This window comes from Rhincodon typus, chromosome 11 (genome assembly GCF_021869965.1).
Source record: "Rhincodon typus isolate 14 chromosome 11, sRhiTyp1.1, whole genome shotgun sequence".
NCBI classification, from domain to species: domain Eukaryota; kingdom Metazoa; phylum Chordata; class Chondrichthyes; order Orectolobiformes; family Rhincodontidae; genus Rhincodon; species Rhincodon typus.
The window spans coordinates 16,275,147-16,288,481 of NC_063342.1; the positions used below are offsets into that span (position 1 = coordinate 16,275,147).

The 13,335-nt window shown below is 37.9% G+C and overlaps 1 protein-coding gene across 5 annotated transcripts in view; it reads left to right on the plus strand.

Annotated features, from left to right (window-relative positions):
• The window catches only part of dyrk1aa (dual-specificity tyrosine-(Y)-phosphorylation regulated kinase 1A, a), a 111,497-nt gene that overhangs the window by 90,573 nt on the left and 7,589 nt on the right, over window positions 1-13,335 (plus strand). For 4 of the 5 annotated variants that reach the window (XM_048603134.1, XM_020533665.2, XM_048603135.1 and 1 more), the window contains 4 exons: window positions 3,141-3,288; window positions 5,240-5,526; window positions 8,703-8,849; window positions 11,068-11,247. In XM_048603134.1, coding sequence (XP_048459091.1) covers window positions 3,141-3,288; window positions 5,240-5,526; window positions 8,703-8,849; window positions 11,068-11,247 — 762 coding nt within the window. The remainder of the gene's footprint in view (window positions 1-3,140; window positions 3,289-5,239; window positions 5,527-8,702; window positions 8,850-11,067; window positions 11,248-13,335) is intronic. The other variant, XM_020533672.2, reaches the window with a different exon arrangement.

Genomic DNA, 13,335 nt, shown 5'->3' on the forward strand with positions numbered 1-13,335 from the left:
CTTGTAGGAGAGTATTGTGTTAAAATTAGCTGCTGTATTTTCTACAATAACTGCACTTCACAAGTACTTCATTGGCTGTCAAGCTCTTTGTAACACCCTGAGGTTGTGAAAGGTGTAAGCCTTTGTAAGCAAGAAGATCTAGGTTCAAGTCCTACCTCAGAACTCCACAGCCAGGGAAGGTACGTTCACAATTGACTAAAAAGATTGAATATCAATCGGCAAATGCTTTCAACACTGTCAGTAGCAGGTTGTAAGATTGGGAGAGATTCCTGGTCAACTATGTGACTAAAGAAACATTGGAGACTCTGCCACCACAATCCATAGTTCCAGACTGCGACATATACATATGTGTATGTTGCCATAACATCGCTGAAGGAGTCTGAGATGCTATCACCACACCACACTGACTCCGGAATCAGATGTCAGTGCCATCATCGGCTTGCCGGAATATCACATCGGCTGCCATACAGCCTGGAGGGAAATTTGCTTGTCAGCTTGCAGTTGCCTGAATTTGCTTGGTACAGTTTTCCTAACGAAAGACTGTTCAAAACCCACTAGCTTTACTCCACACAAAAACTGAGCTGTGAGACTTCGAATGTATTCTTGACTGGATGTTGCAACCCAAACATTCTGTTCCTTGCAAATGCAACATTGTTGTCATTGTAGTCAATGCAAGCATCAAAATTATTTTTTCTTTTCGTGTAATTTTCCAAAAAAACCTTGGGATTCTGGAGAACTGATGGAGAATTGGAAAACTGCCTTTTGACGCCCCTATTTAAAAAGGAAGGGAGGCAAAAAGCTGATAACTATAGACTAACTCAGATTGTTCAAAAATTGTTGCAATCAATTATTAAAAAAGTAACAGCAGCACATTTGGAAAACTATAATCAGCTTGGCTTCATGAAAGGGAAATCGTGTCTGATTAATTTATTAAAACCTATTTGAGGAAGTCTCAACCACAGTGAAGGGAACCAGTAGATTTGTTGTATTTGAACTTCCAGAAGGCATTTGACAAGGTACCTCACAAAAAGTTGTTGTAAGAGCCTATTGTTTTGGAGATAGTATGTTGATATGGATACAGAATTGGCTAGCGAGCAGAGAACAGCAAGTGGGACTAAGGGATTCATTTTCGAGTTGAAGAGATCAGCCATGATCTTATTGAATCGCGGAGCAGGATTGAAGAGCAGGATTGAAGGGCAAGATGGCCTATTCTTGCTCCTGGTTCTTAGGTTCTTATGAATGATTTGAAGGCCCTAACATGAATGTAGAGGAGGTTTACCGGGTTGGTGCGGAACTGTGGCAAAATTGGACAAACTAGGAATCTCCTTCGAATAGAGAAGGTTAAGGACAGTTAATAGATGAGTTTAAAATTCTGCAAAGTTTTGGTTATAATGGGAAGGAGCCATTTCTCCTGGCAATTGGATCAGCAACCAAAATCATAGATTTGAAATAGTCAGCCAAAACAAGAAGTTTGAGGGAATAATTGTTTAGTCAGTTGTTGACAGATGAGAAATGCAGTTTTTGCATGCTGTCTATCATCAGCTTTAAACTCTATTTCACTTCAGAGTAAGAGACTTGGCAACCACAACAAAACGTCATCTTGACTATTTAAGTTATTTTCTGATTTGTTATCATAGAGTCATAGAGATGTACAACACAGACACAGACCCTTTGGTCCAAATTGTCCATACCGACCAGAAATCCTAGATAAATCTAGGCCCATTTGGCCCATATCCCTCTTAAACCCTTCCTATTCATATACCCATCCAGATGCCTTTTAAATGTTGTAATGGTACCAGCCTCCACCACTTCTTCTGGCCTCTCATTCCATACATGCACCACCGTCTGCACGAAAATGTTACCCCTTACGTTCCTTTTAAATCTTTCCCCTCTCACCTTCAACCTGTACCCTGTAGTTTTCAACTCCCTACTCAGGGAAGAGACCTTGTCTTTTTACCCTATCATGCTCCTCATGATTTCATAAACCTTTAAAAGGTCACTGCTCATTCTCTGCTCCAGAGAAAATAACCCCAGCCTATTCAGCCTCTCCCTAAAGCTGAAACCCTCCAGCCATGGCAGCATCCCTGTAAATCTTTTTTGAACCCTTTCAAGTTTCATAACATCATTCCTAAAGCAGGGAGACCAGAACTGCATACAGTTTTCCAAAAATGACCTAACCAATGTCCTGTGCACCCTCAACATGACCTCCCAACTCCTTTACTCAATTCATTGACCAATGAAGGCACGCATACCAAACACCACCTTCACTATCCTATCTACCTGTGACTTCACTTTCAAGGAACTATGAATCTGCACTCCAAGGTCTCTTCATTCAGCAACACTCCCAAGGGCACGACCATTAACCGTATACGTCCTACCCTGATTTCCCTTTCCAAGATGCAGCACCTCACATTTATTTAAATCAAAGTCCATCTGCCACTGCTTGGTCCATTGACCCATCTGATCGAGATCCCATTGTACTCTGAGGTAAGAGTACCAAAGTTTTAAACCTGTGGAACAGAAATGATTGTTTTGTGCTCAACAAAAGGTTTTGACAGTGTATTTTGTCAAAATAAGAGGTGCTCCTTTTGTCATTAATTTGAATGAATGATTTTATCGCATGTATTTTATAACGAGAAAAACAAAATACAGTGAACACTGTTATAATTTAGTGCTGCAATAACTTAAAACTACAGGCTGTTCTTTGAATAAGTATGTTTGAGGAAAGTTATTGACATTCATTTAGAGATTCTCCAGAATGAGTTAATTGGTTGGTATCTGTAAATTTCCAAAGTGGATGCTTAGTTACTTGGAGTTGGTAAATGAAGCAATAGTTATTTTCCTGCTCAGTATTTCATGTTTCATTTGAAAATAAAGTAATATTCTTTACAGTCAATAAAGCAGCTGTGGTTGAATATGTTTCAGAAATAGTCCATTGAAAGCCAGTATTGTTTAGTCTATGAGTGCAATGCAAAGTCAGATGATATGTACAAGACCGGGTCTTGCCAATGAATCTGTTGTTGGATGGTGTTCTGTTTTATCTGGAAATTTCATTGTCAGATTCTTAATGCTGAATGTAACATTTTCTGCTAACAGTTCTGTCTAGAAAATTTGTTAACTTTTTTTTCTTTTGGTCCTAGGTTGTCAAAGCATATGATCGAGTGGAACAGGAATGGGTAGCAATAAAGATCATCAAAAACAAGAAGGCCTTTCTAAATCAGGCGCAGATTGAGGTTCGGCTGCTTGAGCTGATGAACAAACATGACACTGAGATGAAGTACTACATAGGTATTGACCAACTGTTTTGCTGCAAATTTACTGTCAGTTAATCTGTACTGTACTATGCATGAATAAATGCAGTGCAGTGTTTGACTCCCTTTGTTTTAATATATCATTTCTAACTGAGGTTAATCAGGAATGCCAAAGCAATTGAAAATGTGAGTGAATGAAATTTCATAATGACTTCTAGATTTAGTTGTCTTGGTACATAATGTATGTTTGTACTCTGTTTTCCATTTAATATTCACTTAAAATTAGTTCCCTTTGACTTGACACTTAATTTACTTTCCAGCTGAAGTCCAGAAATCTTGCACATTTAGAAATGAGAGTAGTAAACATGAACTTAGATTGAAATAGCTCAGGTTATGGTATCCGTTAAGTTCCTAGTTTAATCCTTTTTGAATTTAAGTTCGGAACTTCCAAGAGAAAGCAATCATTTGGCTTTATGAATGTTTGTCTAGCCATTCGATCTTATTTTCAACTTTGCAAACTGTCCAAGATCAAATCCAACTCTGATGACAAATTTGAGCAGATTTGTTCCATTAGTAAGTCATGTCATTATGTTCCCACTTGGGTCATCCTTTTTAAAAGGAAATTTTTTTTGATGGAGTTACATTGTATCTGTTGTTTACGTAGTCATGCTAATCTTTTTAGTTCTTGACTGACTGGAAACAGTTTCAAAGAGATCGACCAGTTGGAAATAACTTCTTAAATATTGCTTCCACCCCTATGTGTATGGCAGAAGTCGAGAGGAAAGAAGGATATATGCCCATTTGTGCAAAGTTTAGTAGATTTAGTTACATGGAATAAGATGAAAAATGAACTTAAAATAATTAAGATAAAATGGGGGAAAAAAAGATTTTAAAGGAATGATTCAGCAAATAGAAGTGTTTTTTTTAAAGTTTGTGGCAATATGTTCAACTATTTAAGTAGTTTAGTTACAATATTATTTACTTCACTGTTACGCTCAGGGGAGAACACTTCTTTTAAAATCAAAAAGGTATGACTAACTGAATTTATACCTAATATCTTCCTAACATGCATCTTTGGTAGCCTATCTGCTGAAGTAGTTTCTCAAATCCAAGTTTTCAGAAATAAATGTGGCAAAACTTCACTTTTCTACCAGACTTAATTGAGACTGAGGATGTGGTACTGAAAAATGACAACTTGGAAATCTTTGAAACTCGAATCATGTCTTAATGCTGGTGTGAAAATTAAGTTCAATGTTCCCCAGTATATTGCACACAATTTTTTAGCTGCATGTATGGAGAAACTGTTCCTTGTGGGCTATAGGAATCAACTTTTGAGGCACCATTTCAGGTTTGATCTGTCATTTTGAGTACTGGCAGATGACAGGTTTCATTCAATTTTCAACCAGTTGTTCTTATTCATGGTTGAACCTGAATATTTTGATAAGACTTCTTGCTTTTAAAGAAATGTAACATTCAATTCACATTGCATTTGCCTTTGTTTATTGTTTTCTCTGGTTGTATATGTTGACGTATGCTTGGAGGAGATATTCTGGCCATTATTTTGTTGAGTATAACTTGACAATTATCACTACCTGGGTTAGCTCCAAATATGGGAGCAAAATGGAAAATAAAATTTCCAACGCTGTTATCAAACATGATATGTTTGATTATCACAATACCTCACTACCTTAGTGTGAGTGGGGAATTTCCATATTGGAAACATGGAGAGCTAGTGAAGTAGGAACACAGCATGCTGGAAATGTTCAGCATCTGGAGGGAGACAAGTCACAAATGTTTCAGATTAATGACCTTAGGGGAAATAAAATTTCTTAAACTATCTTGTATACGTTCTCCCACGTCCAACAGTTAATGAAACATGCAGGTAGAAGCTACTGATGATCAATAATTGGATAATAGATAATTATTGTGCTTTAGAATAGTTGTAGGAGCAATAAACTTAAATATATGCTTTATTCCTTCCTTGGCAGTTCATCTGAAACGACACTTTATGTTTCGAAATCACCTCTGCCTTGTCTTCGAGATGCTGTCCTACAACCTATATGACCTGCTGCGCAATACCAATTTTCGAGGTGTTTCTTTGAACCTTACACGGAAGTTTGCACAGCAGATGTGCACTGCTCTGCTCTTTCTCGCTACACCAGAGCTCAGCATTATCCATTGTGACCTAAAACCTGAAAACATATTGCTGTGTAATCCCAAACGGAGTGCTATCAAAATAGTTGACTTTGGCAGCTCCTGCCAACTTGGACAGAGGGTACGTTGTTATTTTTGTTTCTGTGGCTGTGCACTTTGCTCCTTAGATTAGTTTTTAATTTTGGGAAACCTGTATTTGTTTGCTTTTGAAAAATAAATGTAAATGCAGTAAAGTTAAGAGTGAGAGACAAGTAGTGCTTTAATCTAAGGATTGTCATGCGTCAGGCAAGATGGAGGTGGGGTTACATTTGAGAAGAAGAATCCTTCATGGCAATCTCAGCTTGTGTGGAAATTGAACCCACACTATTGGTGTTACTATAGGTACCACAGTACTTGGAAGAAAGTAATTTATTTCAACCAAATTGAGATTTGATGTCTTTTTATGTGAAACTAATTTTAGTTTTTTTCAGAAAGAGTTTTGGAATGCAGAAGGGAGAAAAATGAAAGCTTTTGTATATCTGAGAGTTGTTGCTCCTATTTGTGCCCCTAAATTGTATAACGTAATAGTTCAATCTCCATCAGATCCAAAGAACATGATTTCAGTTTCTCGGGCATGCAATTTGTTTGCATACTTGATGGTTTTTGTAAACAAGCAATATGAAAGGAGGAGTTATGTCTCCTATACTGGGATTGCTTTGCGCAAAATGGTTTGTGAAACACTACAAGTTGTTGTAGAGTTGTGTAGAGATTGAAAACCACATGATGTCAAAAGCTTCAATTTTAAGGGTTCTCCTCAAGCATGAAGTCTTGTGCCATTTTGCAGAAAAGTAGCAGGAAGGAACATAGTCATAAAACTATAGGAGAGAGATGTTGTCAGTGGAAACCAAGGTCGCAGTCCAACTGCAGAATTCTGAGGAGTCTTTTTGGGAATCCAGTGCCAGAGAGTATTTCAAGGGGCAGAAACGTAGTGGCTACCATTTATGGAACAGAGAAAGTGCTGCAAGTCTCATGCTAGAAGACTGAAAAAGCTCAAATGTATTAGGGCAAGGGAATTCGCCAAGAAAGGGAAAAGTGCTAGATGGTTTGGAACAAGTGAGAATTGCGAAATTGATATGTTGGAAGCAAGTCAACATTTGCTTGGGAAGGATGGATATGATAGGGTGGCAGTTATTCTATGGGTATGCTAGCTCCAGTCCGCATGTAGAGGTAGAAGAGTATATCGCAGCCCAAGTCCATCCTTGGTATGACTGTTTAGAAGGATAGAATCGGAGCAATGGAGCACTGACATACATTATTGTAGAGGTGCCAAAGACTTTGACAACATGCATGTAGGGGAGGAAACATAACTTTGAGCAGGACATCATGGTACTGTGCTTCCTAATTGCTTGAGATGTCTGCTAAGTTAGTTAACAGCTCACATCAGTATTTCAGCATCTCTGGACTCCAGAACATGGTTTCACATTTCCTGTCATTCACCTGGAGGGTATTCTGGTTCATACAGTTTCTTATCAGAGACACTACTTGAACCAATGGACGAAGGGGAAAATCTAGAACTGGTCTCCTCACAAATTGGGAACTGACTTTACTTTCACATAATATTGCCGTAAGAATATCATGTCGACAGTGAAGAGGAGTGGAGTCAGTTTGAGGATGTGTTAGTCATGTAAAGTCAAATAACTGATATAGTCAAAAGAGAAGTGATTGACTTCAAAGTAATGCCTGTATTGAATGAATTGTAGATGGATCCAAGAAAGAGAACAGTGAACTGGACATAGGATATATTGGAATGGTCAAAGTTGACCAAAAGAAATAGGAGCAGGAGTTCACCTTAGGGCCCATCACGCGTGATCTGCCATTGATTTTGATCTTGTTTTCACGTCCCTCTCCTTTCCATATCCTTCTAATTGCCTGAGAGACCAAATTTTTGTTTATTCGAGCCTTAAACATACTCACTGATGGAGTATCCATAACCCCCTCGAATAGAGAATTCATAGATTTACAGTCCTTTGAGTGAAATAATTTCTCATTGTAGTATACATTATTGGCCCTATACATTATTTTCCCCTGTATTTTACGTCGCACAACTATAGAGGCAATCTCTCTGCATAGTCATCTCAGAATTGTGCATGTCTCAGTGAAATTGCATCTTTTTTCTTGAATCTGACCGAAGTCAAGCTACATCCAAAAAAAAATGGAGCTGTAGTTCCAGTCGCTTCAGGTGGTGTTTGCGCTATTAACCAGAGCACTTAAAATACTGTGGGTGGGAAGGAAAAGGTGTGGGGGCAGAGGAAGCGATGAGAGTAAAATTGCAAGTCATAACTTAAGTGTTTGGGGGAGAAGACCATGTTTAGTGTGGAGTGGTGAACAGAAGAGTTTAAGATAGGTTTCATGGTAGTCATTCAGAGGAATTTGCAAACTGTCCTAGGTGAAAGAAAGAGAGAGCATGAGTGTGTAATTTAAATCAGTATGAAATGACGTTGGGTGGTCAGAACCTGCCATCAAATGTGGATTGAGTGGCTGAACCAACTGAACTCGGTGCAAAATTGTGCAGAAGTACCCTGTAATGTAGTGGGTTGAACGTGCTTTGTTCAGTGTAGTTGGGGGCATTGCTGCAATTGGATGGCAGTGGCTTGTGTAGATGATCTTGATTCTGTTCTGTAAATGTCTTTTGCTAGAAATGTAAACTTCAAGTTCGTTAGGCTGAATTTTTTTATCATATGATCAGAACAAACAATTGGAAAGGTGTTTACAACGCATTGATATTATAGTCAATATAATAAATTTGTATTACAAAAATCTGCAAGTCTGTGACCATAGTTATTTCCTAGTCATCTTGTTGCTGTAATGTCGTAGTCTTAAATGATCAGAAATTTTGCAGAAAACATTGCTGACATGCCCAAGATGACATTTGTATATGTCAAAAAGCTTAGGACCATTTTGTCTATAGGGAGATGTTTGAAATGCTGCTGATTCAAATGTTTTGAAGAGGTGTGTATTAATTGAAGTTTATAGCATAAGTTAAACTCTTTATTTCTTGGCGTCAAATCTGAACATTCAGTGTCATAACGATTGACCAGAGTTCGCACTAAACTATGAATTTTCTGTCCTGTGTTTAACTTTGCCAAATTAAACTCACTTTCTGCCATTTTTGCTTTCACTTGCTTCTTGAGTAGATGTGAACAAGTACTCTTATAATTAATGAAAGGGGATGAATTGACCTTTAAACAGTGTTCAATTTTGAACAAGAACCTGTATGCAATTGTAATGCCAGTTTTAACCAGTATTTCTGTATTATAGATATACCAGTATATTCAGAGTCGATTTTACCGTTCACCGGAGGTGCTGCTGGGAATGCCCTATGACTTGGCTATTGACATGTGGTCACTAGGTTGTATTCTGGTTGAGATGCACACCGGAGAGCCACTCTTCAGTGGAGCTAATGAGGTAGGAAAATGTTTTATAAGAAAATTGGACTGTGTAACCAGGGCATCTGAATTTGCAAGGAAGCAGAACTCGTCCAGTTCACCCCTGAGCCTACTTCACCATTTAATATAATCATGGCTGATCTGATTGGAACCTCAAATCCACAATCTTACCGACCGCCATCGCACTCCTCTTTGCTTACCAAGAATCTATCCATCTCTACCTTAAAAATATTCAAAGCCTCTGCTTCTGCCACGTTTTATGGGAGAGCTGTCAAAGGCTGAGGACCCACTGAAAGGAAAGAATCCACCCAGACTTTGTTTTAAATGGGCTACTGCTGATTGTTAGACAGTGTCGTAGATTCTCCCGAGAGGAGGCATCCTTATTACATCTACCTTGTCAGGATATTAAAAGGTCCTTAAATGAAATCAAAATATTGCATGCTGGATATCTGGATTTTAAAAAAAATGCTGGGGAAATTCAGAAAACCTAGCTGTATCTTTGAAGAGAGAAGCAAGGTTAGCGTTTTGGGTCAGTTATGACTTCTTCAGAACTAAGAGGCTGGAAAATCGTGGGGTTTTTTTAAACAGTTGACAGTGGGGAAGGGAATGGGTTGGCGAGTGAGTGGAACAGATAGTGAGGTATCCAAAACAAAAGATAAAGGGAGGATTAATGGTGGAGAGATTGAGACATAAATTAAGTTCAGATGATAGGTACACAAAGAAGAAAATATTGTATACCTCAATCAAATTGACTTGTACTGTTTTAAACTCCAGCAGGAGAGGTCTAGCTTATCGAGCACTTCCTTATAAGAACAGCTCATTCCTTGAAAAGCACATTGATTGCGTTCTCTGGTTCAGAAATTCCGTCTTCGCTGTTTGCTTTTAAATCTGTATATTCTTTGTAATACTGTTAATTTTATTTGAAAGTATTATCCTTTAGCTGCTTCTTTACTGCTAATCACCTATGCAGCACCCTTGTAGTATATTGTAAACCTGCAGGATTCTGATGTAATGAGCAGAAGTGATAAGTCCCATACAGTCATAATGGCACAGGAAAAGGACATTGAGCCCATTGAATCCGTGCCAACTTACTGTAAAGTGATGCAATCAGTTCCATTCCACTGCACTGTCTCTGTTACCTTGTAGGTTTATTTTCCTCAAGTGTCTGTCCAATTTCCTTTTGAACTCATTTATCTCTGCTTCCACCAGAGTTTTGAAAAGATTTTCTTAGAGTACTTTTCACCTCAGCATATTTAAAATATATCATCTGGTTCACTAGTGTCCTTCAGGGAAGGAAACTGCTATCCTTACCTGGTCTAGCCTACATGTGACTGCACACCCACAGCAATGTGGTTGACTCTTGACTGCCGTCTGGGCAACTTGAAATGGGCAATAAATGCTGGCCTAGCTAGCAACGCCTTTATCCCATGAATAACTTAAAACATTTTTAAAAACTTGATGGCCAAAACCCTTGACTTATAATGCTGAAATGTTAAGTATTTGGTGTTTCACCATTGATGTGTTTTGGAGAGGTGGCTTTTCATTATGAATAAATCCTGTACTAATTGAGCGTGGAAGGGCCAATGAAACTATCAAAATATACGCTAATATTTTCAGTTATATTTCCAAAACATTTATTGTGAACTATCCAAGAATGGACCTTTTTGTAATGGGGCAGTTTGTTAACTTGTGCAACACTGAAGAATTGGACTTTTTGAGGTCGAAATCCGACTATGTTTTCGTCCACCTGGGTACTTTTGCCAAGATACAAAGCAGACCTATTCCAATTAAAAAGCTGTAACTTGAGAGGATTGCCCAGGTATTGAAGTACAGTTAAAATTTTGAGGAATAAAAGTATTTTGGTGAGAAGCTTGTGAATGTGTTCACTGTTGGAAACACTATTAATCCAAGTTTATTGTGGTTGGTCAAAATGTTGACTGGGGAAAGTTTTATACTGAGTGTTAATTCTGAAGTCCCATTTCAGTTTAATATTTTTGAAGAAAGACATTGTTCTAGAACTGAATTTAGCATCTGCTCTTGTGCATGCACAACGTTTTATACACTTTCCAATGAGAGTTGAATCTTAATTCCTTGTCAAGTGAAGGCGTGTTGTCTTAACTGAATTAGCTAAAACAAAGCTATGACTTTACCACACAAACTCTCTTTGGCTTGTTCATGTGTGACCCGGTTTATGTCTCTTGACTTTATCAATCCTGTTTTCTATGATCCCTCCTTAGGTGGACCAGATGAATAAAATTGTAGAGGTTCTGGGTATCCCCCCATCTCATATTTTAGATCAGGCTCCCAAAGCAAGAAAATTCTTTGAGAAGTTGCCTGATGCTTCGTGGACAGTGAAGAAGACCAAAGATGGCAAGAGGGTGAATATCAAGAGTAACATAAAAAAAATTGGAAACACAGTAAGGACTTGAACTTATTTGAAATATAATTTATAGTTATGTGTTGGGCATGGGGATACTGGAATTTTAATTGTTTCGCGTGTGTCGCCTGCATCCTTTTGAGAGGAGGGTGTAATGAACTGAGTTGTTAACTTCATAATCACCAATGAAAACACTTACAGAACTGGTTTAGGTTTATAGTCCAAGTTACATAAGCGTTAGTGTTTCTCTTCATTATACTTTCTGAATGTATTAACCCAAAATTAACATTGATGCTTCCTGTCAGGTTTGCTTATTGGCTGCAGACTGCAGTGAAATTGAGTAGCTGTTAGTGACAAAGATTATTTTGTATAATACATTGACAGCTCTCAACTGACCCCTAAGGTTACAAGCCAGAAGGTATTTTTATGTATTGTAAGCTACTGCTGCACTTCTGAGGAGGAAAGTTAGAGACCTATTAAAAATAATAAGTTGGGTTTTCTTTGCTTTTGCACATACTTCCATTCACATATTTCCATTTAGCAATGGAAATATGTGCGAAAGTGAAGAAAATCCAACTTATAATTTTCAGTGGGACTCTAAATTTAGCAATAAAAGTATGATAGAAGCTTGTACCAATAGGATTTTGCCTACATTATTGCCCACTGTGATGCCAATATAAATGTGCCTATCTAAGTTATGGAAATAATAAAGTGTCTTTTTTTTGTCACTGTTGCCTCAGCAATGCTCATGTTGTAATATTGATATACCTGTGGAGGAAAGCATATTCAGAAAACTTTAATTTGTGGATTATAGTTCTGTTATTATATTTATAGTGAACAGAAACAATTCATGAATGAAATCTTAGTGTTGTTTGGGAAAAATGATAATGTTGTTTGTGGTAACTAAAGTGTACTAGCGAAGGGCAGTTTTGTGCTGTCTGCCCTCCTCTGGTGAACTCTTGAATGCTGACGAGTACATTATAAGCAACCTGCCAAAACTGTCTAAATGAGGTGAATCTTGGGAAAGCCCACAGCAAACCAGTTTAACGTACTGCCAGTGATCATGGATTACGTGTAAAATCGTGCCATTTGCACTTGTCTTTAGCTGAGGCAGGACCTCCATACTAACTCTAATTCAGTTATAATTTACTTTTCATTGATGTTAGTAATAAGAGCAGTATTTGAAAATATTCAAAGAATATTCCTGGAATTAATTTTTATCCTGCAGCATCATGGTTTTATTTCCATGAAAAAGGGAAAAGTCAAGATCCAAGGTCTCATTTCCTGATTGAGAGAAATCTAGATACTGTATGGTAGTCTACTGGAGATTTCTCCTGATTGACTGGAAGCTATACACTGAATAAAGAAATAATAACCTATATTTACCCTCACACAACAAGATTTTTAATTTGTTTTAACCTATTAAGTTTGTTTTCAAAGATTCTGGAGAGGCTTGACAGGAGAAATTTTAAGATGTTTCCAATCTTGGGAAATTTCAATCTGGGGGACGCAGTTACAGAATAAGTAGACATTCTTAAAACTGTGATGTGAAGTGATTACTTCTCCCAGAGGCTAGTGGATGTCTGGAATTTATCTTTCCCAGAGACTACATACATGGATAGAAATTGATATTTGTGCAAATTCAGAGAAATGAGCAATGGAAATTCATGACTATCTTGTATACAATATACAAGAATGTAAGAATTAGGAGTCGGAGGAGGTAGTTTGGCCTCTCACGCCCACCTCACCATTTCAGAAGATCCTGGCTGATCAACCCCAAGTCTCAACTATTCTCGCCAACTCATCATAACTCTGACCTCGTCTATATTTCAAAAATCTATCTACCACTTCTTTGAATATTTCTAATGACCTATCCTCTTCAACTGTCTGGCCTTCTGCCAGTACTGCTGTATTATCAACGGTTGAAGGCCTGAATGTGATCGAGTGACAAGCAAATTCCAAGCTATTTTTTCTAAAGTCCTTCTTTCTTTGCCTTGGCAAATGTATAATTTTTTAGCTTCAGAGATAATAGGAACTGCAGATGCTGGAGAATCTGAGATAACAAGGTGTAGAGCTGGATGAACACAGCAGGCCAAGCAGCATCATAGGAGCAGGAAGGCTGACGTTT